General features: G+C 32.0%; 1 protein-coding gene across 1 annotated transcript in view; it reads left to right on the forward strand.

Annotated features, from left to right (window-relative positions):
* Positions 1 to 3113: 3113 nt before the first annotated feature.
* LOC149897386 (inactive dipeptidyl peptidase 10) overlaps positions 3114 to 27130 on the forward strand; it is an 86491-nt gene continuing 62474 nt past the window's right edge. The window contains exon 1 of the mRNA XM_090116261.1: positions 3114 to 3371. Coding sequence (XP_089972387.1) covers positions 3114 to 3371 — 258 coding nt within the window. The remainder of the gene's footprint in view (positions 3372 to 27130) is intronic.

A 27130-nucleotide genomic window follows, 5' to 3' on the forward strand; every position in this document is an offset into this window, starting at 1 on the left:
AGAAAGCTTCCATAATATACTTACATGAACATTACGCACTAAAACTGTAGTAGTAAATATATAATATTGATGCGATATTAAAGTCTACACTATTTAGTATTCATGTTAGCACTTATTGTGTTATAACCTAACTGAATTTGTCCCGTCCCAAGCCCCCATTAGGGACAGGCCGTGTACTTATTGCTTAAGATTCGATCATTATTAAGTTACCTATATCTTTTGCAAATGTAATATAATATGTTATTAATTATGATAATATGTTTGTTTGTTCACGTCAAAATGGAGTAACTGATTTATGTGTTTTTTGTATTAAAATAGAGTCTTAACTAACTTCAGTTTTATACTCGAACAGATTCGAGGTAAATGCAATTATTTATTTATTTAAGTCCATAACTATTGACTTATATACTATAAGTTGTAAATTGTACGTCAATGTACAAACCGCAATGAAAAAAACTTGTTAAGATTCTATGGATTCTGCATTTGTAGGTATACTCGAAAGCAAAGAAATTTCACCTCATTGCCCCTTCAGTCGATTAGAGAACCTTAAAAATTTTCTGCTCATAGCCTTGCCTCTAAAGCAAACACCTGCCCCATCCAACAATATTGCCCCTAACATCAATAACATTGCCAAACATTTGCCCCATACTCCCTTTCTACGTAAATGCCAACCTTCAAGCAAGGATACAAAAACGTACATATGATGTATCGTTTGATACAAAACGTACATAAATTATAAATAATATTTACACGATTTTCTCAAAATATTTACGTAACGCTGAGCGATGAGCGAAACCGTGAAATTAATTAATAATTTATCAAAATTTCACGGTGAATCGTGGGCTATTTTTATCAACTGTATGCATACCACGTTACTGGATTAAGCCTTGTATTACGTTTTTAATTGTTGTGTAATCCTATAACCAATACATACAAGACGAACATTTTTTTTTTAATTTCATGCCTACTGAAGTCCCATGTCCCCTAGTGGGGTAAGGGGCAGATGCATTATACATCTGTTTCACTGATCGATTTTTCTTTAGGGACAAGTAGGTGATCAGCCTTCTGTGTCCTACCAGACCGAGACATTTTTTTTTTCTTCATCTCCACCGGGAATCGAACCCAGGACCCCTCGGTGCTACCCTCACGCGTCAACCACTGTACCAAGGAGGCGGTCGACAATTATCTACATACTACTAATATCGAGAACTATAAGTTAAAGACTTATTTTTTTAAATACTAGGTACTTACACACACATAAACATATGCGTAATTTACAGCTAGTTAGACTGCTAGGTAAAGTAAAAACCTTTTTTAAATAATTGTAACGCTTTTTTGGCTCTATCGAAAAAAAGTCTAATTAAAAATGCAACTAATAAACCACTTGGGTTTAAATATAAGAGTCGTATACATTTAAAAGCATTTAAACATCTTTTATTAATGAATCAGTTTAAATAGTTTAAAACTGAAATTTTCTTTTACTTGGCTCCTTCCTTTCGCAGCCATTTTGTTTTTTCAACGCTATTTAGTTTCATTTTTCGTACTGGTAATTAAATGTAGTTGCCAAAATGAGGTTTCATACATACACAACACATTAGGTTAAGTTATTATGCGGATATATGGTAATAACTATATGGAATTCAAATTCTACTACCAACAAAAATATACACAAATGTACGATATATATTTTGGGAGTGTTTAGTATATATTGACAAAAATTAAAACAGAATATTATTTATGCAAGGATTTACTTAAATGGTTGCATGAATATTGCCTACTAACGTCGGGTTAACATATTATGGGCTATATTAGATATATCATCAAGCTAAGACCAAAAGGAGCGGAGCAATGCGGGTAAAACCGTGGGGCACAGCTAATCCGAAATAAATAGTTCCAACGAACCCTAAAACCTGCCCCTTACCAAAAGGGATGATTGATTGCAAAATATTATAGAATACCTAAATAGCGTTATCATGTATACAAATACAACAATATTCCGAGGTGTGAATTGCTTGTGATGTATCGGGAGTTAAAATGCTTTTCGTGTTTGGACTTTATTTATATTGAAATAGAATATATTTTTATCGCGCACTTGGAAACTGTACTTTAGTAATGCCTTAGGGTAATGTAATATTTTCTATACCTAATGGTGTGAAAGATGTAAACAAATAATTTAGATTTAAAATAGAAATGTGTGTTTTAATGCTTAATAATTAATGGTATTGAAGCATTGCTTTTATAATAAAAAAAACAATATGAGTATTTGTCTGTTAGTTGGTTTTTATAAATCTGATGGGCAAATACAAATAATTTTACACATCGCAATCAATAACACAACTAAACAACACCAAATTAATATTTTCTCAGTAATAACAGTCAAATACTTCCAAAAACCTATCTCTAAATAACTGTAATTCCTGCAAATTTGATCCATAGGTACCTACATCGAGAATATCTATATATCTAAATCTGTTTATAAAACGCGTTTCACCTAAGTGCGAGTATAAGCACGCCTAATAGCCTTATCTCCTCAACACGGGAGGTAGTTGTTACTTTATTAGAGGCTTTCATCCCAAATGAAGCTATAGAAATCTGTGAATTATGCTCAAATAGCAGGATTATGTTCGCGAGCTCTGATTTCGTAATGTGGCAAATAGGTGTAAATGATATCTCGTGGATACTGATTTGAATAAACTGGATTGATTTTGAAATTGGTATGACAGTGAGAAGTTTGAATATTACAGATTATATTCAAAGTTGGTTAATTCTTACTGTACCTATTTGATCTTAAAATTCTTATCATACCATAGTTTTTATCATTAATTCAAAACAAAATATAGACATTTATAAGGAACTGAATCGTAAATGCTTTTGGTGTGATAAAGAAATTGATTAATTAGTTTATTATGGCATATCACCATTTTATATTATTAAATAGATTGGCAATTAAAATTTCAATTTGACTAGGTTTGTGCTTGTGGTAAATTAGGTAATGTGACGTTAATATTAATATAGAAAACACAAATGCAATCGTAAAACTAGCACACACTGATTAACATAAATATTATATAACAGTGGACCTATAGTGACCCTTGAGGTACACCTAAATAAACATGGCGTCCTCAAACGGTAGGGAAAGTGCTAAAGTGACAGCGTCGATGGATAGCTTAAAAGTATCGAGTAAGCACACATCGAAACATGCATCTTCAGAGTCAGTGTTGTCGAAGAAAGACAAGGAGTGCTTGCAAATGCAAGAGTGTAAGAAGAAGCTGCTGGCGATGGAGCCACAGATTATAATACGTGATGAAAATGTTGTGTTAAGGTCGCCGCCGCAGAAGAAGATCGTGATGCCGCCGCACATCAATCCAGAGGTGAGATTCTTACTTTAAAAGCAGATGCAAATATTAAGCCTATTAAAGCTCAGTTTGATTGGTGTCTCTACTTTCTAGCAAATAAAACATTTACACACACAACCACAGCTACAGGCTTCAAAATCCAAGGAAAGGAGTCTTAACACAGACGGAATGAAAAATCAGATCAATGATATTATAAGTAAAAAAGTATAGATATAAGCGCTCCGGGAGTGGCAAGTCGAAATGTGTTTTTTTGCCACATTTTACTTCAGTTGTCACTTTTTCGCTCACGTCACGATAGTTGAATCTTGCAAGTTACTTTGACGTCTAATCGTGTGTACGATACTGTTAGGCCGCGTTTCCATCTGCAAGAAAACTTCCGCAAGAAATGTCCGACAGTCTGTCTGACAGCAACTTGCAAGTCTAATTCCGCGTTTCCACCTGCAAGTAAACTTGCAAGCTGCTGTCAGACAGACTGTCGGACATTTCTTGCGCAAGTTTTCTTGCAGATGGACAGGCCGTTGGCCGTTGGCCGTACTGTGCCGTTTTGAAGATCGAATTTTGTGGTGATAGATACACCTTTTTACTTTTTATATTATGGTTAGGGAGCCAGGTGCAAATTTGGTTAACTATTTCCTCTCAAGAGATAATTCGTCAGACGCATGAGAGTATAGTATTATAAAGCCTCGTGAACGTCAGCTGGCGCTCGGTTGGGGGGGTGAGCGGTTGTAGCCTCCCACGCACATAGGAAAAAAAAATACATTTCCTCTCAGCTAAAAATTTGTCAAATTGTAGCTAACCCAATATCTCAACGAAAAAAAATAGTCAGCTGGTTACAACATGGTGTATTATACGTCAGCTGGTGTCTCGAACATGAAAGTTAAATTTAAAGAAAAATTTATTTTCCGTTATTTCCTCTCAAACAAAAATTTACCTGATGATAGCTTATATGTAACTGTGGATAAATATATATGTCAGCTGGCTGTATCTTGGTGGAAAAACCGTCAGCTGATACGGGAGGCTACAACCGCTCTTCCCCCCAACCGAGCTCCAGCTGACGTTCACGAGGCTTCATAATACTATACTTTGATGCATTTTACTAATTACCGCTTGAGAGGAACTTGGTCATAAAATCTGCTGCTGGCTCCCGGACCATTATTGCAGCAGATATAATACATGTGAAAGTGATGCAACATTCCTCTTGAATTTATAACAAAGAAGTATTATTTGAAATGATTTGAGAATTGATTACTAGCTCTTGCGAGTTCGTTGGCTTTGATTTGTCTCGCCACGTCGAAGAAATGTTATTACTCTTATACAACTTTTGTTATTACTTCGCAGAGCTGACTCTCCAAGTTAAATATTAAAGGAAAATTTTCAGATATACCTATATTTAGAACAGAATAGTCTCGATAAATCATTTATTATATTTTAAGCCTTGTTTGACTATACTCATCATATTACATAAAACTGGAGAATTTGTTTGTTTGCACACACTAATTTCAGGAACCACGGCTCCGATTTGAAAAATTATATCTTTGTTAGATAGTCCATTTTTCGAGGAAGAAGGAGCAATTCGGGTAAAACCGGAGGGCACAGCTCGTATTATTATATGACAATAAAGCTGTATGTCTTTGTAACTTGAAGGGATAAAACCGCTTTACACACTGTGATAAAATTTGATAGGGTGATAAATTGTGGGTATAAACGAAACGGCTTAAAGGAGACATGAAATTTTCCATAAAATACGCTTAACAATACAAACACAATAAAATCCTTTATCTTTAATAATAAAAAATGAAAGTCTTGCCACAGTGCTGATAAAAATATTACAAAACATGAAGCTATATTGTACCTGTCTGTATTCTGCCAATATTTATAATAACTGAACGATCATTAATACGACTTTGACTAACATATTTAAAACTTTAGAACTATTTAAATGTTTTCAAAATACATTAGCATTCCCTAAAATTCACAGCCTAATTGCAATAACTAAGGATTGGTCAGCATAATTTACTACAATTGGAGAGCAACGAAATGAAGCACTGATAATGAATTCAATTCAAACTGCATCAATTAATGTTACACCAATCACAATATAAAAGCCAACTTGCAGAGAAATCAATTAGTACACTAACTAGAACTAACAGCTTAGCTTGCAGTTTGTCTAATCTCTAGTTAAAGTTATATACTGCACTATCAGATATTATGTAACATAAGAGAATTAGATCCAGTATCTCGTGTTATTAAGCTATTGCATAGCTTTTATCTCAGACTTTGAGCGCGGCGACCGAATGTAAAATTCCGTAACGAAAAAACCTAACATCCACTCCAACCGGCACAGCGACGCGATGCTATGCAATAGCTTTACCGCGGCAGTCCTCGAGTGCCACACGTATTTTTTATACTATATTTTGGACAAATCGATATATTTTAGATGCGGTAATTAAATTGAAAATATATTAGCTTCAACTGTATGTTTGTATGTAATCGATTCCTGACTCGATTTTGACCCACTTTAAACGGATAGATTCAATTCAAACTTTGTACACGTATCAAGGATCGGTGACAATACAATAATTTCACGACTTTAAGCATGTATTTTAGTTCTTTTTTAACTATATTAATTATTTATAACTCTAGGTATATTAGGAGATTTTTATGCCTAAATATTTAAAAGTCATATTTAAATAAGAAAATAAATAAGGCAATTTAAATGAGTTTGGCCTTCCATGATAAACTGAAAGACGTGGGTTGAATACAGCTGATGTCAGCATTTTTGCTAACATCGGAAAGGGTGATGATATCGCCGAGTTTTTCATATAAATTATAAATTATTATGGTGTATTTCCTCCACAAACCTCTTTTAAAAAATAATCTGTATGCTTTTAAAAGTTTATATCTATGTACTGTAGAATTCATTAAATATACAAATCCCTATAAAATGCCAGTGTTAAAACGTTTCTACAGAGCTCCTAACTACACTATCTGAATATATTTAATACTTCATTAAAAATGAAAATACACAAAAGAAAAAATATGAAAATAGTAAAAATAAAGCACAATATTATAAAGAAGAATACAGATTCGTAGTTAGTATTTAGTTTATATTTGAGTATTTATTTGTAAAGAAAAATCAAAAACTACTAGACCAACTTAAAAGTTCTTTTTGCTGACAGAAGGCTACATTTATCCTAAAATACATATATTACTAGCGGTCCGCCCCGGCTTCGCCCGTGGTACATATGAAAAATAGATGTTGGCCGATTCTCAGACTTACCCGATATGCACAGAAAATTTCATGAGAATCGGTCCACCCGTTTCGGAGGAGTATGCAGACTAACATTGTGACACGAGAATTTTATATATAAGATATTCCAGGAAAGTCTGGGCGAAATAACTAGTTTAAAATCACTATCGCATTAACGTCAATCTGTCCGGGCGTGGTGAGGTCGTGAGCGTGACTCCATTCCTATGGCTAATAGTCTTTTAATGGTTACTTTTGCCTTTATCGACAAAGAGAGGAAATTTACCGTAAAACTTGAAAGTTTCTGGGAATTCTATGATTTGATGTTAATTCTTGAAATAATTTTTGAAGTGAAACTTCTTTATCGGGGTTGGAAAAAAATTTAGTGTAACATTTTTTCGTTACGCGTGACATCTTTCCGTTACGCGCCATCTTTTTCCGTGATTCGACGTATTTCTATAAAATTGCATATAGTAAATTATTTTTTGAATAAATAAATATCTCATAACGAACTCATAAAGAAGTTTCACTTCTTACGTGTGTACACTAGTACACGCACACATTTTTTTTAATAATCAAATCTTCTTTATTGTCTCATATAGTCCAAAACTAATCATAAAATAGAGAAGTGTTTTTTGCACTTTTCTCTATAATATAATCTTCTATTTTTCTTCACATATCCAACCCTTTTTTACTAATCACACTTTTATTTAGAATAAAATCTATCTCTACAGGTGATTTCATCGAGATAAGCCGCTTTTGGGTAAAATGAAACATCGTCTATCTATTCTCACAAATAAAAAACAGCGTGTGTGCCGAGTACACGTGTCAGAAGTGAAACTTCTTTCAAGATTCAAAGATACTAATCGTCGTCGTCCATGGCGTGACAGTATTGCCATGAGGCGACCTTGAAAATTTACTCTCAAAATTTTTGCATTTAAAAAAGTAGTCACATTTACAAATTAAACAACAAAATATATAAAAACATTGACATTTCACAGCCCTTTTAATCATTGGTTTTTAAACAAGAAATCAAACACAACAATATTTTTCTACCAAAACCATAACAGTCCCGGAAGATTAAAGCAGGTGTATAATGTACTCCCACATACCTGCAAGTGAATACATTATCATAATCCGGTTAAACGTAAACTTCCAAAATGTTACGAAAATTACGCGAATAACAAGAATTCATGCTTATATTGTAAGTCTATCTGCAAAGATTCTATGATGAAACTGCAGAACCGATTTAGATGGAAATTTGGAATGGAAATAGATGAAGACCCAGTGTCAAATATTACAGGCTTCTTTTAAATCATAACTGATTTTGACCGTGTTTTGTTCGCGGATGACAGAAGCACGAGACACAAAAATATGGATATATTTCTATACAGTTAGAGAGAGTTTCTGTTTACTTTTATATTTCTTTCGAACTCCATAATTTATAGGCCGGGAGATACTGACACAAAATTTTGGGTCATTTGTAACAGGATGGCGGTTCTACAGAGGTCTTAGTACGCAATGACAAAAAGAAAAATGATGGTCAGAACGCTGGTACCAGCGGACTAGTTGCGTGGGCGTCGAACTCGTCGGATAAATTACGAAAGTCAAACGATTTGTAACACAAAAATTTACCGATAGCTCATAAAAAAGAAGTAGGCGGTAGTGTCAATTTTGTGTCAGTATCTCCCGGCCTATTGCGATCGTATTACCATTTATCTAACAATAATAAAATCGATTACTGGTATGTAGACAAAGACATAAAACAAAAATGAGCAATAATTTTCATTAGGTAGGTACTCTGTAATGAAAAAAGATATTAACGATGTTAAGAGCCGTTTTTTATTGCTTGCTGAGAAAGTTTTTAATTACTAATTTGACACTTTTTATCGTAAATTTTCATGTCATTTTAACTAACAGATAAGCTAAACAGAAGATTTCAGGCAGCTCTAAAAATAAAAATTACTCTCAATTTTGTTTGTCGCGCTTATCTCAGGAACAACTATACAATCCCTGAATGCTATAAGTATTATATATTTAACTTTATATCGATATAATATTATATATTTAACTTTACGTCAACAACAATCATTTAAAAATTTGATGGCAAATCGTTTAAACATTTTGTAGCATTCTAACTGAACAGTAAGTAAGTAATATTAAAATATGTATTTATTTCTACAAATGCTTTCTACAGAGTTATATTTGCATTGTATTGCACAGATATTTCGGCTATTTAGGTAGTACCAACAATGTCAAATATCAAACATGGAGCATGTAAACCGCTGCTGCAAGCTATCTGCATTTCTAAGCTGGTCGCTTTCCTCTACGTACGTGGTTTTGATTTAAGTTGAATTTATAATTTATAGTAAAATAGATTTTAAGAAATATTGAGTACAAAATGCTAGTACATTATATTATGTAATAAATATTACATTAGTAGGTACTACATGCTGTGTCGCGCGGTTGTTCCATCTCATGATATTCTGGTACATAAGCTACATAACTGCAAAGTATCAGCAAAATCAGTTCAGTGGTTTTCATGTGAAAGTGTAACAAACATACATCCATACATTCTTACAAACTTTCGTGTTTTTAGTATTGGCACGATTTTTAATACGCTATATCAACTTCACAAAAGGTGGAGGTTCTGATACCACTTTATTTTTTTAATGTTCATATTACCAGATTGTCGTGAACAATAAACCAAAGGGAGTTAACAAAAAGAGCGAGTAACAAAAGCATTTAAAATTCTCGCCGCGTACAACTTTCCTAGTTCAGAATGTAATGAAAATTTGTAATATGAGAGATGAACGCACGTCAGAGGGTTGCTATGGCATAAAATATGGTTAACATGGCAAATTTATAATACTATTTAATAGATAATGAGCTTAATAAAACTTTACTGTGTGTTTTCAAATAATTTAAAGAAGTGCGTACTCTTTAAGGCTACATTCTAAACTTAATTCTTTATGAATTATCTTTATCTATACAGGGTGTCCCACTGTTGGTATACTAAGCTCAAAGAAGGTTATAGTTTTGCATACGCTGAGTACGTAAAAAATACTTATAAAATTCCAGACGCAGTTTTTTTTCAAGTAGATGAATTCTTAAAACTCTATGTGTACACCCATAACAAGCAATCCGCCCAGCTTTGCCACCAGCACGTGACCTATCGTTTAAGATTATGTTTTCATAGACAAAATGCTCACATTAGCGAAGCGGTATATGCCGGCTGCGCGAAGCTAGAGAAGAAAACATGGATTTTCAGGAAAAATTTAGCAAAAATTTTTTGATGTAATTTTGTTGTTTAAGTATTTTTTACGTGATCAGTGTATGCAAAACTAAAAGTCCCTTTGCGCTTAGTATACCAATAGTGGGACACCCTGTATACATATAATAAATCTGTAGAAGGGTCAATTCTGTACATTGAAAATATTGAACAAATAAATAGCAGGGGGTGTTACTGGATCGATACCAAACCCAAATATGTGATTAAAAAATTTTTTGTCTGTCTGTCTGTCTGTCTGTCTGTGAAGACATCACGTGAAAACTAACGGTTCGATTTCGATGAAACTTGGTATAATCGATGCAGTAGTGTTTGCGTGAAAGCAAATAGGTACTACTGAATCGATTTCAATCCATCCTCACAAACTTATTATCCTGGGCGTAAAATAGGATACTTTTTATCCTGGAAAAATACGTAGAAAAAAAATTAATCTTAATTTTTCAGTTTTATCCATAGACGTTGTTCTGTAGAACCGCGAACACACGTTGCGTATTATTATAGGCCTAGCCGTATTTGGGTCCAATAGATATTTATAAGATGTCATAGTCAGAGTTACTCAAAATGGAGAAATAAACCATCCACGCGAAGACCGACATCCGCGCGGACGGTGTTGCGGGCGGAAGCTAGTCCTACATATTATTGCGAAAGTTTGTGAGGATGGATTGTAATCGATTCAGTAGTACCTATTTGCTTTCACGCAAACACTACTGCATCGATTACAATGAAATTTGGCATGTAGGTAGCTGAAGACCCAGATTAAAACATAGAATACTTTTTATACCGGAAATCCCACAGGAACAGGAGCTATGCGGGTTTTTCTTTGAAAACGCAGGCGAAGCCGCGGCGGAAAACTAGTTAAGAAAAATTGCCAATTATTTTTATTTTGGGTTCGTTGTGGTTTGTATATATTAAAATGTGAAAAAGTTAAAAGTTAAACAAATGTAATAAATGTTCGCAGAAAATACTGATTTTCTTATGTTTCTGTGTTGTATTGTTTGTTTTTGTATTGTATTTAGATATTAAATTAACTTTTCTTATTAACAGGTACATTGACGAACGTAACGACAAAATAATTCCAACAAATCTATTCATTCAAAACCATTCATTGTACAATGCGATAAAATGTGCTGTGGACGTTGATTTTTCTGTGTGAATAAACTATGGATCTATTATTTTCTGTGTGTTTTTTTACCTTATTTATTTCTGTTATGTACACTTACATTATAAAGGATTTGTTTGTTTGTATTGAATAAGCTCCAAAAGTACTGTATCGATTTTAATAATTTTTTCACTAATTAAAAGTTAAAATATTTGTAAATAACAGATAAGCTATATTTTATATTTTTGTTGAGCAGCTAGTCATTTATAGAAAGATAAGAAATTTAAATCTACATATTTACAAAACCAATGTCAGCTTTATATGAACGTCTAGAATTTGGGCCATCTTTGTACTCCAATAACGTCATACCTCGATTTGATTTCTGAATTGCATTCTGATATAAGCAAAGGCTGGTGTCTCTATATAGCCTATGATATAACCAGGTTCTAAAGACATATTATATGTATTCGTATATAGCATATTAACTTCATTTAGAAAGCCATGTAGGTTCCAAATATATCTTACTAGAGGTCCGCCCCGGCTTCGCCCGTGGTACATATTTCGCAATAAAAGGTAGCCTATGTCCTTTCTCGGGTATCAAAATATCTCCATACCAAATTTCATGCAAATTGGTTCAGTAGTTAAGGCGTGATTGAGTAACAGACAGACAGACAGAGTTACTTTCGCATTTATAATATTAGTATGGATGTGTATTACTAGCTTTTCGCCTGCAGATTTGCCGTAGTCAAAGGAAAACCAGCATAGTTCCCTTTCCCGTGGAATTTTCGGGATAGAAACCTATCCTATATGTTAATTCAAGTTAACATCTATGGGTGTGCCCAGTTTTTGCTTGAAGGAGTAACAAACCAACAAATAGACAAACTTGCGCATTTATAATAGACATATAGAAGAAGATAAAATAATAATACGTTGTTTGATATGTCTCTACATATTTGCTCGTAGTTCAGGCTCTACGCAGACTATTATTTACAAATTAATTTATTTGTTTTAATTTATTTTCCGTTAATGATCAATTAAATTATTATTAGTAAACCAACGGCTTTTAATTGTTATATTTAATATTATTAAAACTGCCGCTATTAAAACTGAACTCTAAATACGAAACTATATCTGCTAACCCTACCTTAGCATTAATTTAAACAGCTCTTTTGGCTGCAGTGTAATGGAAACAAAGGAATAATTACGAACTTGAATCGTGCTTATGTGTTCTGTTAAAACTTTAAAACGGTTATAAAATACGTCAAAATATACATGTATGTATTACTTAATATAAAACAAATTCCGTCGATGCCTCTGTCTGTTCGCGATGAACTCAAAAACTGTTGCGCTGATTTTCATTTTGTTTTCACAAATGTATAGCGTGGTTTTCGCAGAGACCGTATACAGCTCGTTTTTTATAAAATCACATGCTGAGATTTTTCGTGATTCAGCATATAAGATAGAGACGTAGCTATTTATGAACCATAATAACATAACCCTCTTCCAGACACAATCGGTTAAAAAATAAGATAACATTCTTAAAACCTTATCCTATACTCATAAAATAATATTAATTTTAATATAATAAACGTACATAAAACACGCATAAATTTCATTCTAAGAAATAAAAACAATTTTCCACCTCAAGTTTTTACGTCATGAGTGTGCTCATGTTCTTAAAATATTGTCAAGTTAAGCCCGGCAACACCTTGGCTGTATAGCAAAAGTTTTTGTTCGCGACACTGTAGCGATTTTTAAAAGCATTTTATCTTGATGTATAATACCTACATTTAAAATTTCGGAGTGCTAAATTGGCACTCAAATTCTTAATTGTATTGTAGATAATGTTTTTGGTCATTTTATTAGCATATTTAAGCTGATTAAAAAAAAATTGTTGTTTGTTCGTTTATCTGTACACTAAAAAATATAAACCAATTTTGTAAATTCTTTCATCGATATAATTACGATTTTAGACCGAAAAAATTGATATGATAAACATAAATGATTATTAATATATTTTTCTGCTTATCGTCCTGTTTTATCATTACAACGTTTTTTAAAGCCATTAATATTATGACGATTAATTGGCTGCTCTAAATTTTTATTTTCGTTCTGCATAAAAATCGAACATACCTGCATACACTTACGGATTTATTTGTAAAAACAATGTCTATCAGATTTTTGCGAACACTTTCATGATATTTTTCATCACATGTACAATACGACACTTGAATGTGTGTATATTCATATTTTTTCTAGTTCAAGTTCGCGGTCCATGTTTTTTGTATTCAAATTTTTTTTCCCTTTTTCATACGAATGTGGGCTCGATTTTCAGTTAATTTAAATTCAAGTTCAGGGTACAACCACAGTTCAATGTGGCACATTAGATCTTATAGTTGGTAAAAATGTTGGTAGAAATTGTTAAAAAAAATTAAACGTTTCTTGCAATTTTGATATCTATTTAATCTGGGATTTACGAGAAGTCTTTTTCTTTCTAATTACAACATATCTAATGGGAAACAACGTTTTATCATTTAATAAATAAGGAAAGCGTAAAATTCTAAACTCAAGAATTAAATATGCGAAAACAAACAAAGAACTTTAAACTGTAGAAAAACAAATAACAAACGGACAAACAACATTTAGTATCAAAGAGTATGTTTTCGAGTGACTATTAACTTAGATAACAATATTTGCTTTTATAAAACGCATTAGCCTCATATTTTTGGAGTTCAAAGTTCCCATTCACTTATGGGATAATTATTATTATTTATTCGTTGTTATTTTGTTGATTTCCTGGCTCATCGTCGTATATGTACATTGTACAGGGATAAAACATAATTATCAATCTACTGTTTTATAATTTTGGATCCTATATATTTGTAATAGATCAAGGGTACATTCGCGCAAAACGGCTGATCGATTATCAGTGAATTTTGTCTCGAAGATAGATCCAGTATATTATAATTTTTAGCGTGCTCATAGCACAATTTTTGTCAAAATATACATAACGCGCGAGTAATGTGAGTACCGAGTGCTTACAAAAAATCGAAATAGCAAAAGTCATAAAAAAATCTTATCTAGGTACTCTATATCTTTTAAACTGCCGAACTAATTTGATTGAAACCTTTTCTTTTTCTTTGAAGTAAACAAATAAACAATGATTTATTGCTTTCCTCGAAACATGAGGAAGAACCTTAATACTTATAATTAGTTTATATTTGTTTATTTTGCCTGTAAATGAAATTTTTTATTTCTTCTAAATATTGTCTAGTATTAATAAATGATATTGATAGGAGTACTTAGGTATATATGTATATTTTCGAATTGTGCGTGTGTGTATTCCATTATTATATTAAATTTCTTTTAGTGGTCTTAATACGAAATAAATTAAATTTACACCAAAAGTCAAATGATATAACCTCCTCTTTCAAATTCGGTAAAACAACGTAATATAATTATGTACGACTCACACGCGACAATATCTATGTATACCTATTCTATATATACCTTTATATACACACACAGATTGTCATAATATGTACTGAATAAAATACAGAAATTATTTCGAGCGTGACTTAGAATATAAACGCTTAGCCCATTTGTATTCATCATGTACCTGTGCCATGTGATACATGTGATTTAACGTGTAGCGTACAAAGGGCGTACAACATTATACATTATAATGTACACACATACACATTCGTACAAGCTTGTACGGCAAGCGTTATTCTGCCAGGACACTGACGGTTAGACCGATACCCTTATGACAGAGGTATATAAGAAGAGTTGCAACCTTTTCTAGAACTACTGAATCTTCATGTATATCTTATATATAAAATTCTCGTGTCACAATGTTAGTCTGCATACTCCTCCGAAACGGGTGGACCGATTCTCATGAAATTTTCTGTGCATATCGGGTAAGTCTGAGAATCGGCCAACATCTATTTTTCATATGTACCACGGGCGAAGCCGGGGCGGACCGCTAGTATATATATAAAAATGTAACCCGTTTCGCGTTGTCGCGGCATCACGTGTGAACAGCTGAACCGATTTCGATAATTCTTTTTTTTTAATGTTTGTGGAAGTCCAAGGATGGTTCTTATGTAGAGAAAACGTAAATATGTACCACGGGCGAAGCCGGGGCGGACCGCTAGTACATAATAAAAGTATTAAAACAAACTCAAGTCATACTTAAACTCAAACATTTATTTTTCAATTAGACTTTGAATCGCATAAGTAATACATAAATTAATATTTACCACTTGTTTGAAAAGTAGTTTCTACAGAGAAGAGCCGACAATAAACTTAAAAATTGCTTTAAAAAACATATTAATTTTATTTTAACACAAAATACAGGCCACATAAAACGGTATTCTGGTTCATAAGCGACAACATATTTTCATCTTTATACTAAGTAATATATATAAACCATTAATACCAATACTAGCATTTAGCATTGAATATCTGCAACTGATGATTCAATATTAGTGAAACGCACAACAATAGATCGGTAACTGGAAATGATTTTACGGCGTCGTAAATCGTTTTACGGAACTATTTGCGTACAAATGCTGTTTGTTTCAAGTATTTTGGATCATTTTGTGGTGCACAGTGGGTATTGTTATAACTCTTGGTTTACAGAATCTTTATGGATTTATATAGGAACTAGTGCTAAATTTCATTGAAATCGGTTCAGTAGTATTTGCGTGAAAGAGAATCATATACATACACATACATCCATCCTCACAAACTTTCGCATTTATAATATGAGTAGGATATTATATTGAATAAATTTGAAAGTAGGTAGAGTCTAGAGATATCTATCTATGTTAAAAAAGCTGAAGAGTTCGTTTGTTTGAACGCGCTTATCTCAGGAACTACTGGTCCGATTTGAAAAATTATTTCAGTGTTAGATAGCCCATTTATTCAGGAAGGCTATAGGCTATATATCATCACGCTAAGACCAACAGGAGGAGCGAAGCCTTGCGGGTAAAACCGTGGGGCACAGATAGTAAAATATTCATAAAATCAATGTATGTAGTTGAAAAATGATGAAATTGTTACATACAAACGTACGAGTGATTTTTTTTTATAAGCTTTACTTGTAAATGCAATGCAAATGAAAATTGATTACTTACTCATAATAATATGTGAGTAAGTAAAACTAAACATAGATTTACAAATCATTTCTGCCATATTATATATTATTTCTGTGTTTCTTTTTTAACCAATTTTTTTTGTGTATTTCTTCACGAATGAATGAATTATATTATTAAATACTAATTCCTTTCTTTTTACAGAATACGTTAAGTGGGATAAAATCTAGTACTTTAAGCGGAACATTCAAAGTATTTGCGACGGGCTGGTGTCCAGTCAATCGATAAAGCCTTTCTGAATCAACGATTCAAATACTTGGCGACGAGGACTAATGATCCTCTTAAATATTTGAATAATTAATATGGATGAATGCGACATTTCAAACGACTGAGAATTTTAATGTTTATAGTGTTTACATTTATTGATTTATATTTATTATTGAATATGTATCAGCTGGGATTAAGATTAGAACTATTAAAAATTAAAAATACGTAGTTTTTTTACTATATTTGACTTCACGAAGTATCAAATATCTTCTTCAGTGATTAGATAATTCGATCGTCGCAACTGTTCGACTTTTATCAGGAAAATGCGGGTTAAGCAACATGTAGCGCAGTCGGATTATGGATGGGTATCCACGTGGTTTTTAAACTTCCATGAACGCTTATTACTTTAGTAATATATTAAGAAATAAACAAACTTGGCAAATAGTCACGAAAAATGATAAATCTCTTAAATTTTTAATAAGACAAGCTTCATATTTGGAGCACTCATTAAAGTTGGTGAGTTGGCAACTTTTAGTTTGAAATTCTCAACTGCACAACTGCTGGTCTATACGGGGAAAGTTTTGCGAGCTGTATTAAATCTTTTTAGAGGCTGTTTCTGGATATAAGCTGGTAATCTTTATTATACACTTGCGCTTATAATTTGTTATTTTGCTAATATAACGCTATCTAGAGACATACGGGTTAAATGAATTTGATATTTTTGATTTTATAGCATTCAAAATTATTTTAATAAAAGAGAAAATTTGAAAGAATGGAAAATATTAGAAAAAATCGAGACTCTCGTCTTTTTGCCATTCTTTTTGCCATGCCGTAGCAACGCCTAGTCTCGACCACCCGTGATCCCGCTAGAGAAATAGAATTGCTGATACAGTAAAAAATAGAAAGAACACAGAAACAATAAATTATTTTAAATACTTTAATTTCAACATACACTCGCTCGAACGAAATCATGGTAACAGCAAGCGTAAATCCATACTAATATTATAAATGCGAAAGTAACTCTGTCTGTCTGTCTGTTACTCAATGACGCCTAAACTACTGAACCAATTTGTATGAAATTTGGTATGGAGATATTTTGATACCCGAGAAAGGACATAGGCTACTTTTTATTGCGAAATATGTACCACGGGCGAAGCCGGGGCGGACCGCTAGTAAAATATAAATTTCTCTTCTACAGCCTTCACAAGTTCCATAACAATAGCAAGTACACATCTTTAAGAGTACGCTAGATTGTCATAATACATGTAAAATACATAAGTACGCAAGCACAGTCAGGTGTCGGTATAGAGGGCGCAAATTGCGTTGCCGAGTATAATGGTACTCTAGTGTCAGAGTTGGAATAGCATTTTAGAATAATTTCGTAGAAGTGTTCTGAATAGTGTATTTTTTTTTTTATATTTCGCTAAATAGACAATTTTGGGGAAATTATGTTTCTAATGTGGCTCTCGGATAGCATAGTGTGTTAGTTTGATTTAAATAATTAATAAAATATGTAAGATGTGTTTAGTAAATATTATAATTTTTTATATTCTGTATATCATCGATCTTGATCAGCGGGTTGGCATTGACGACTTGATCGACTTCATATAAGATTGAATGTCATCTGTACAAATAAATAAAATAGCATTTCGCATTAGATGGTGATGAAATAGATATTTTAGCTTTTTTGCCTTGTCTCTCGATGTTAATCAGAAGGGCTACTATATTTTAAAGCGTGGGCCGAAGGTTCATAATGGTAGCGACTTGCGCAAGGGCGTCCCCCTTGAAGTTTACGAACCTTCCTTTATCCTAAAATTTCGTAAATTTAACGCCGTGCAAAATTCCAAAAAGCGGCAAAATTTTGCACCATAAGAACAAACATAAACTTAATGACTCAGCTCCTAGACTATCCCCATCTTAAAACTTGTACTGTCGTTTATAAAAGTGACGGCTCAATTTGAGGACTTCCCTAAAGAGGGACTCGGAGGGAAGAGGGTTGTTATGTTCATGAACTCATTATGTATTCCACGTCAGTTATTTAGGAGTTTTCTTATAAGTGAATTAAGTAATAATGTAGAGTATGAATGAAATAATTGAAATCGTTTAATATTGAATGTGCAATTTGTTAAACATATTACCTTAAAATCATAGCTTGTCAATGTTTTAAGAAACAGTATTGCCAATGTGCTAAAAGTCATGGAAATTGGAAATCTGTGATGGATATTTCAACCTGTGACAGTTTGATATCTACTACTCTGGTGTATCTATATAATAAATAATGAACAGGTTTAGTGTTAAAAAGTAACGACAAATTTTTAAATACGCTACGCAAAATTAAATTTAAACTTAAATTGATCATTATATAGCTATGGGACCGCTTCCTAATAAACCTCTTTAATTAATATTTAACCTATCGAAAGCACCCTACAATAAATTATCAAACGTAAAACATAACTCCGATTTTATTCCAAAGACATTACACATTCTATAATAAGAGAAACAATATTTATTTTTTCTCGGTCGCAAGTTCGATTCCCGGCTGTAAAACGCCCATCAAAGCGCCAACCAACACCTGCGTTACGTTGTTAATGTTGAAATAAACAAATTTTTATGTTCATTGACTGATTTGTGAAGTATTTGCCTTTATGTGATTGGAGCTTTGAACTAAACGAGGTTATCGCGTAAATACGATAAAATCGGTTCGAATTTGGTTTGAGCAAATGTTGTACAGACCACCCAGAGTATTCACTTTACATAGACTAACTAAAACATTCGTTTATTAAATGGAATTTATTTATCACCATAGATAGGTACGAAGGTTGTAGATAAGACTGAAATCTATACTTCTATACTAATATTATAAAGAGGAAATTTTTGTATGTATGTATGTATGTATGGTTTTCACGCATAAACTACTGGACCGATTTTGATGAAATTTTGCACAGATAATCTTTAGACCCTGAGAAAGAACATAGGCTACCTTTTATTGCGAAATATGTACCACGGGCGAAGCCGGGGCGGACCGCTAGTAAATAATAAAATACTAACATCATAACATAATGTTAATAACCTTTCCTTTGACTTTTTATATAAAAGACTAAAATTTGTAGTAAAATTGCTACAAAATATATATAGATATTAGAATTTAAAAATAGTTTGTGATTTGGAAAGTCGAGATGAAAGGCATTATATTATATAACATCAACTTACTACAGTGGGAGCATAGCATCAATGAACGATATTGGAAAAATGACACAAAATTTTCCTTTGAGAAAAGACGAAGTTACATCAGCTAGTTTTTCTTATTTGCTGTGATCTTGTCGTTTCTATTTTTACTAAAAATAACTTCAAATTGGATATCTAGGACTAGTTGATGATACTACAGACAGACATAAATACACCCTTTACACTCATCACCGCTCTTGCACATATTTCTGGCTTTCCGCCCGCAGCTTCATCCGCATATTCAAAGGAAAACCACATAGTCTTCGCCCTTAATATCCGGGATAAAACCTATCTTATGTTCTTTCTTAAATAACAAACTATGTTTCTAATCCATACTTATTAATATTATAAATGCGAAAGTAACTCTGTCTGTCTGTCTGTTACTCAATCACGCCTAAACTACTGAACCAGTTTGCATGAAATATGGTATGGAGATATTTTGATACCCGAGAAAGGACATAGGCTACCTTTTATTGCGAAATATGTACCACGGGCGAAGCCGGGGCGGAACTCTAGTATAATATAAATCAATTCAGTAGTTTATGTAATAGAGACAAACAGACAGGCCTACAGATAGACAGATATTGTTACTTTCGCATTTTAAATACTAGTCAGGAAATAGGGACTATATGTGTAATAGATAATAGATAATATTTTATACAATTAAAACAATATAACATTTTTTTAATCTTTGTTTATTTAGGAAAAATATTACAATGCACTTATTCTTAAAATATACATTCTAACGAACACAACACTTTAACAAGCACTAAGAATCAAAACGTTCCAAAAAGACCTTCACAAAATGTTTCCAACTTCACGCTGCACCTGCAACAATGTAAGCTATTGTTAGAACTTATTGAGGTTAACCGTTAAAGGGATAATAACAGCTGTTAAACTTTTCACTTCCAAATCGATCGGAAAGCGGGAAAGCGGTGGAAAGTACAGGGAAATTAAAAGTGGATTGAAAGTGGTTGTAGTGGTATGAATTATCAATGATTGGAGAATCTTTTAACTTTTATTAACTTCACATATATTATGTAACCGACCCGAGCGCCGAGACAAACGTCAAAACGCAGAGGAATAGAATCCGCTATCGATACTAATTGACATAAGCGTATGATGTTTTGCTAAGAATTTGTTCACCCTACCAACGACGACGACGACCACGAACAAAATTTTCATCCAGTCGCAATTACTAAAATATCATGAGCTTATGTCAAAAATTAGCGATAACAGTTTCTATTCCTTAGCGTTATTCTATTCTCTGACATTAGTCTCGGCCTGCCGAACCGTAAAAAACGAATCTAAATAGACTCGATTTTGACACATTTTAAACGGACGGACACAATTTATTCAATCTTTGTACACTTACACGTACATAGGTGACCACCTATCCTTGATAAGTTTCGGTGACAATACAATAATTTCATAAGTTTATGCGTTTTTTTAAACTACATAATTATTTTTTGTTATTTTGGTCGTTGGAAATACAGCATAGATGTGGCAAAGGTAGCATAAGTTGGTGACAGAAGAGTATACTTAAATCAAACATAAATTTTAAACAGTATTAATAGAGTCGTTTAAAATATTTACGTTTTATAATAATCGCAATGATTCGTACATAATTCGGGACGTCCTTAATATTACACATAACAATATAAATGAGAGAATTTAATTTTTTATTACTTTAGATTTAAGTAACCAACTAATATGATACAAAATTTTACAACGTTGCAAAAATATTACATCTTATCACGATTTTTACGCTCATAACTAAAGTAAATATAAAAATTCGTAAAGATTTCACATTACTCAGCTCGTATTTTATCATTTGACACATGTGCGTTGGCCCCATTTGCCCTCCGTCATAAAAATGGCTGAAATATTAATGTCTAGAAAATAAAATATGTCTTTACTCCCGGGATGGTAATGTGAGCGTGCGCAGTGCGCAACGTTTGTTTGTCTCTTCTTCACGCCTAAAGCACTGAACTGATTTGGATGACATTTGTTACAAAGAGGGCAAAGGATAGTTCAGTTTATATTTATTACTTGGGGGAAAATTACATAATTTTTTTGTTGAATGTTATAGTGGAGTTCCTTATTTAGTATTATAACTACTTAGTTCTTAGTATTTCAAGAGATTTTCTCTGACTGTCAATTATTAATTATTAATTAAAAATAAACAAACAACTAACGATATTTATTTTTAAAAATAAAAGTATTTCATTGTTCATAAAATCACAGGCTTCTGCTAGAATACATGATAAACTGATAAAAATACATCTATCTATATTACACTACAACAATTATCCCGAGATTTCCCTCCAGACCATCTCATTTCGCCGTTAATTGATTTCGCAGTCGCTTTTCAATTGAGTTTCCCCATTGATTATGAGAGATGTATATAACATATATACCCTATTATGTACTGTCTTTATCTATACCAATAAACTCAACATTTATTTATTTTCAATTAGATTTCTTCTAGAAGCACTTTTGAATCGTGATTACATATATCTTTAACATGTTTTACCTACCGATTCGGAAAAGGTATCTCTGAAAAAGAACCGGCAAGAATCTATATAGATCTTATATTATAAAGCAAGAGAGTTTGTTTGTTTGCTTGAATGCGCCAATCTCAGGAACCACGCGTCAGTTTTGAAAAAATATTCACTGTTAGATAGTCCATTTATTGAGGAAGGCAATATATGTATAGCCAATATATGGCTATACATATATTGTCACGCTAAGATCAACAGGAGCGGACCAATGCCGGTAAAACCGCGGGGCATAGCTAGTAACTAATAAAGATTATTATTATATACTGTATATTATGTGGTTGATAACTGGCGTAATCAGACGTTTAATTAAGAACCTCTTTATTAAACGTCGCCCTTTGATTAACGTCCTATTATGAAATGTTAAGCAGACAACATAAATTAAATTAATTAATTAATTATTAATTAATTGCATTTGTAATTGTATTTGTAATTAGAAATTTATATTTATCAAATCAATTGCAAATTAACATTTATTCTAATATTTGGGCGTCGTAAATATCTGAATTTTGTCACAAAATTTATCAATCCTATGATACTGATTAAATTATTATTCAATAGTCGAAATAGAAGACATTTTCTATAACTAATTGCCTTACTCTAACAATAATAATATGATTCACATCGTAGGAAAAGTTTTAAATAAATAAATATTTTAGTACAATTTTTCACACACGGCACGATCTGATCCCATAATAAGCTTTCGCTTGCTTTATGTCCAAGTACCAGAAATTTCAACGACATGTGACATCTGTTAACCCACACTTGGCATGTGTGCTGGATTATGGTATAAATCTTTAGGAGAGTGTCTTTTAAGTAGGAAAAAATGGTGCTAATATTATATCATCATTTTATCTCTCTAAACATAGTCTAACGACAAAGCCAGAGCTTTCTTATTTATACTTTCATATATTTATTAATTAGCTGCAATCCTATGCTTCGCTTTCATTGAATCCCGATATAACTTCTATCCGCTGTTCCAAATTTTATCATGATTCGTTCAGCCATTCTGATGTGAAAGAGTAATTAATAAAACCCTCATAATATAGTTCCAGATAGATAATTATGTTTTGGAATTAGGCTTACGATTAGTATTAATATTGTATTTTGTAATCTATGTGTGAATACAAACATGAAACAATTTTAATGTTGTTGTGGTTTGTACTGATGAGTCATTTGCATTAATGTATGTATATTATTATTTGGATTGACGCTCCGAAAATATAGTTCACTATTGTTTTGAACTTAAGGCTTTACTTCACTTTTACTGTGACATTGCAATAAAAAACAAAGAAATAATAATTAGATTATGTGATTGGTCTTCTTTCACGTTGCAATAGAGCAACCGATTATGATATAATTTTGCTCAGGTATATAAATCTACATCTACAGAATGTCGAAAACTTTAATGCGTATCAGCAAACGAAACTAAGTTAGATTCAATATAAAAGCATTTATTTTAAATACAAAAAGGCGTTACACAAAGCTTACTAAAGGCAAAACTGTAAGCTTCGGTCTAGCTCAATTTAGGTTTTAGCTCACATGATATCTGAATACAACCACGTTTTTAATAAAATATTCTTGATATAGAGATTTTATATAAAAATACCAGCTAAGAGCTATGATCTCTATTAACAGGCTTATATTAACTTGATCTTTATGTATGTTTGTATTTAACCGGCTCCTTTAGACTCAATTGTGACCCAATTTGAATTCAAAATTTGTACACTTATCATGGATCGGTGACATTACTATTATTAATTTAATTTCATGCGTTTTTTTTTTTACTATATTTATTATTATTCGTATCAAGTACTATGAATATTGTAGTAATAAGACTTGTGTGGTTTCGTAATAAGGCAGAGATGATGATTTAAACTTAATGCGGGCTTAATATTCTTGCTATCTTGCTCCCATTAGAAATTAAAGGCTTAATAGCGGGTGAAGAATGGATACTAATTGAATAAAGGCCTTGAACATAGGACAGACTGAAGATTTGTCTAAGAAAATTTGCTAGAGAAATTTACCGACACCACAATTGGATACAATGCTCTACTACACATACTATTACAGAATCACATAAATATACACAAGTATATACTATATACATACTATGCTATAGGTATATGTTACTATATATCCGTAATACATATAAATAAAAATAATTTAAAATTCACTCAATACCAACCTTGACACATTTCAGTGAAAGTCAAACACATTCGCCAAAATATTAATAATACAACAACATACAAACTTTCTAACGTTTCCTTATACACGATAAATTGAAAATGTTCCGAAAAAGCGAGTGTTGCCAGTTTTCTTTGGAATTTGACCAAATGTTTCGCTTAATATTGCCATAAGCAATAATTTATGGCGGATACGGCGACTATGATCCGCTCTGTTTAGATAACAATAAATTTAATATAGAGATACAAGATAATTGGATGCATGAAATTATAATTTAAATATATTGTGTGCGTAATATCATTATTAGAACGTTGTATTATAAAACAGTGATGGAATATTGATGACAACGATTTTTAATACTAGACAGAATTTGTAACTAACATGCTAAGTTTAAGTTTTCTTTTAGCTACTCTGTTGGAGAAGGATCAAACTTTATTCAAAATTTAAGTTAGATCCTACTTCAAGGTTGCACACATTTCTCCAAATAAAATCCACACAAGTTCATCGTTTAAGTATACAAATAAATAAAAACACTTTATTGTTCAATGTACTAGAAAATCACTACATAGTATAAAACAAAGTCGCTTTCTCTGTTCCTATGTCCCGTATATACTTAAATCTTTAAAACTACGCAACGGATTTTGATGCGGGTTTTTTTTAATAAATAGAGTGATTCAAGAGGAACGTTTTAGTATATTTTAGATTTTTTATTTTTATTATGTTTTAGACAACGCGGGCGAAGCTGCGGACGGAAAGCTAGTTAACAATAAACATAAAACAAATATTCTAAAGTTATTAATGTACAATTTGGATGCAATAAAGATATATAAAGCAATTTAAATCCTTATTTATAATAATAATATAACAGACATTAATTTACACAGTCCATACATAAGCAAGTAACATATTCCCCAGAACATTAGCTGTCTTATAAATCTAAGATGCAACCCGACTCCATCTGAGACATTTGAGATGATAGATGGCTCCACTTTGAAACATAATCTTATGCAGATTTCGCATGCAATTTTCAGACGTTTTGAAAGTTTTAACTTAGCCGTGATTTAAACTTGAGTTACTAATAATATGCTAAGTGTTGCAATGGTTGGAATTTGATAGCTTAATATACTAGTATGTTTTATTTTCTTAACCACAAGCTATAGCTATTATAATAGAGCATTAAATGGATCAGTTTTCAATTTTCACCATCAATAGAAAATAAAAATTCTCTTTACAAGCTTTGTATTGTATACGGTTATACGCATATATTTTTGCTTATCTTTTCATATACATATACCTATTTCATGTATCGCGAAGATATATAAACATATTGTAATTTAAGTAATGTTTAAGTAAGAATAACAATGTAGACTTGTTAAATGTTTCAACAAATATTACAGGAAAGTTTCATCCAAATCTGTCCAGCAGTGACTTTGTGAAAGACTAATAAACATACATCCATCCATCCTCACAAACTTTCGCATTTATAATACGAGTAGAACAATAGGTAATCACAAAGTAACTACAATATACACTCTGAATAGAATTTCAGTTGAATAACAGTCGTATAAAACTAATATCGAACTCAGTACAACAGTATTGATAAAATATATTAGTTAGACAAAGCAAATAAACCACAATCCTGTAAAGGGACTGCTTAAACTTCGCAGCTTTCCACGCGGGACTACACAAACTTGTACGCAGGTCGTATTTAAGTTACGTAGGAACAAGTAATTGAAAAAACAAAGACCTGCGTAAAAACTTTTTGGAGAAAACTTATTGGGTGATAAATTCGTCATTTTATTAGATTTATAAACACCTCTACTTATTAATTGTATTTATCAATATATTTGACAATTACATCATCACTGATTCATAGTAAAGAAAATTTTCTTTAGGAAAATGGCATATCAAAAAAATCGACATGTGTCATCTGCCAACCCGTTTTTGGCCAGAGTAGTGGATTACGGCCTGAATGTATATCAATTTTTAAATAATCATTTTACCAAATATATGTTGGGATACCGGATACCGAAGTTTGGAATATAATAAGATGGCAAATCATAATAAAAGAGGTTATAACTGTAATAGTAGTAATATAAGTTATAACAATAATATTAAACCTAGTATAATAAGTTTCTTTTCTTAGAAATGCAAGTAATAATTATGAAAATCATATTTTTTCTGATTACTATCTACTAACTGTCTTATAACAAAGCTTGGATTTCAATCAGTATAAATGTAAGTCGCCCCTAACAAGTAAGTTTTATAACATTTACCCAGGGAAAGCTATGAGTTTCCTCTCCCATGTAAAATACTAGTTTTCTAAGTTCTTTAGATAAGACATTTTATGGGAAGTTGTTTTAAGTTGGTAAAAGTAGTTTTTGCATTCTTCATAGACATTATTTGAAAAGACTAATATTTATTAAAGTAGCTATTGTATTATTCTTAGATATTGTTTGTAAAAATTAAAGTAACAAAACTAGGTTGATACATAACTTTGAACAATTTTAAGATGTAAAAAGCTCTATTTCAAAATTCGATAATTTAATTCATATAACTATAACCTGCGTTCAATTGCACGTATAATAATGAAACATACAATCTGCATTGTAATTCGCAAACAATAAATGTATCGGGATACGAATACTGAATTAACGCGATGGAATCCACTAACAGACATATTTATACTTATCTGTACTAATATATAAAGCTGTAGAGTTTGTTCGTTTGTTTGAACGCGCTAATCTCAGGAACTACTGCTCCGATTTGAAAAATTATTTCGGTGTTAGATAGCCCATTT

This window comes from Colias eurytheme, chromosome 25 (genome assembly GCF_061535395.1).
Source record: "Colias eurytheme isolate Ceu_HAF_F1 chromosome 25, ilColEury1 Martin Lab GWU primary, whole genome shotgun sequence".
NCBI classification, from domain to species: Eukaryota; Metazoa; Arthropoda; class Insecta; order Lepidoptera; family Pieridae; genus Colias; species Colias eurytheme.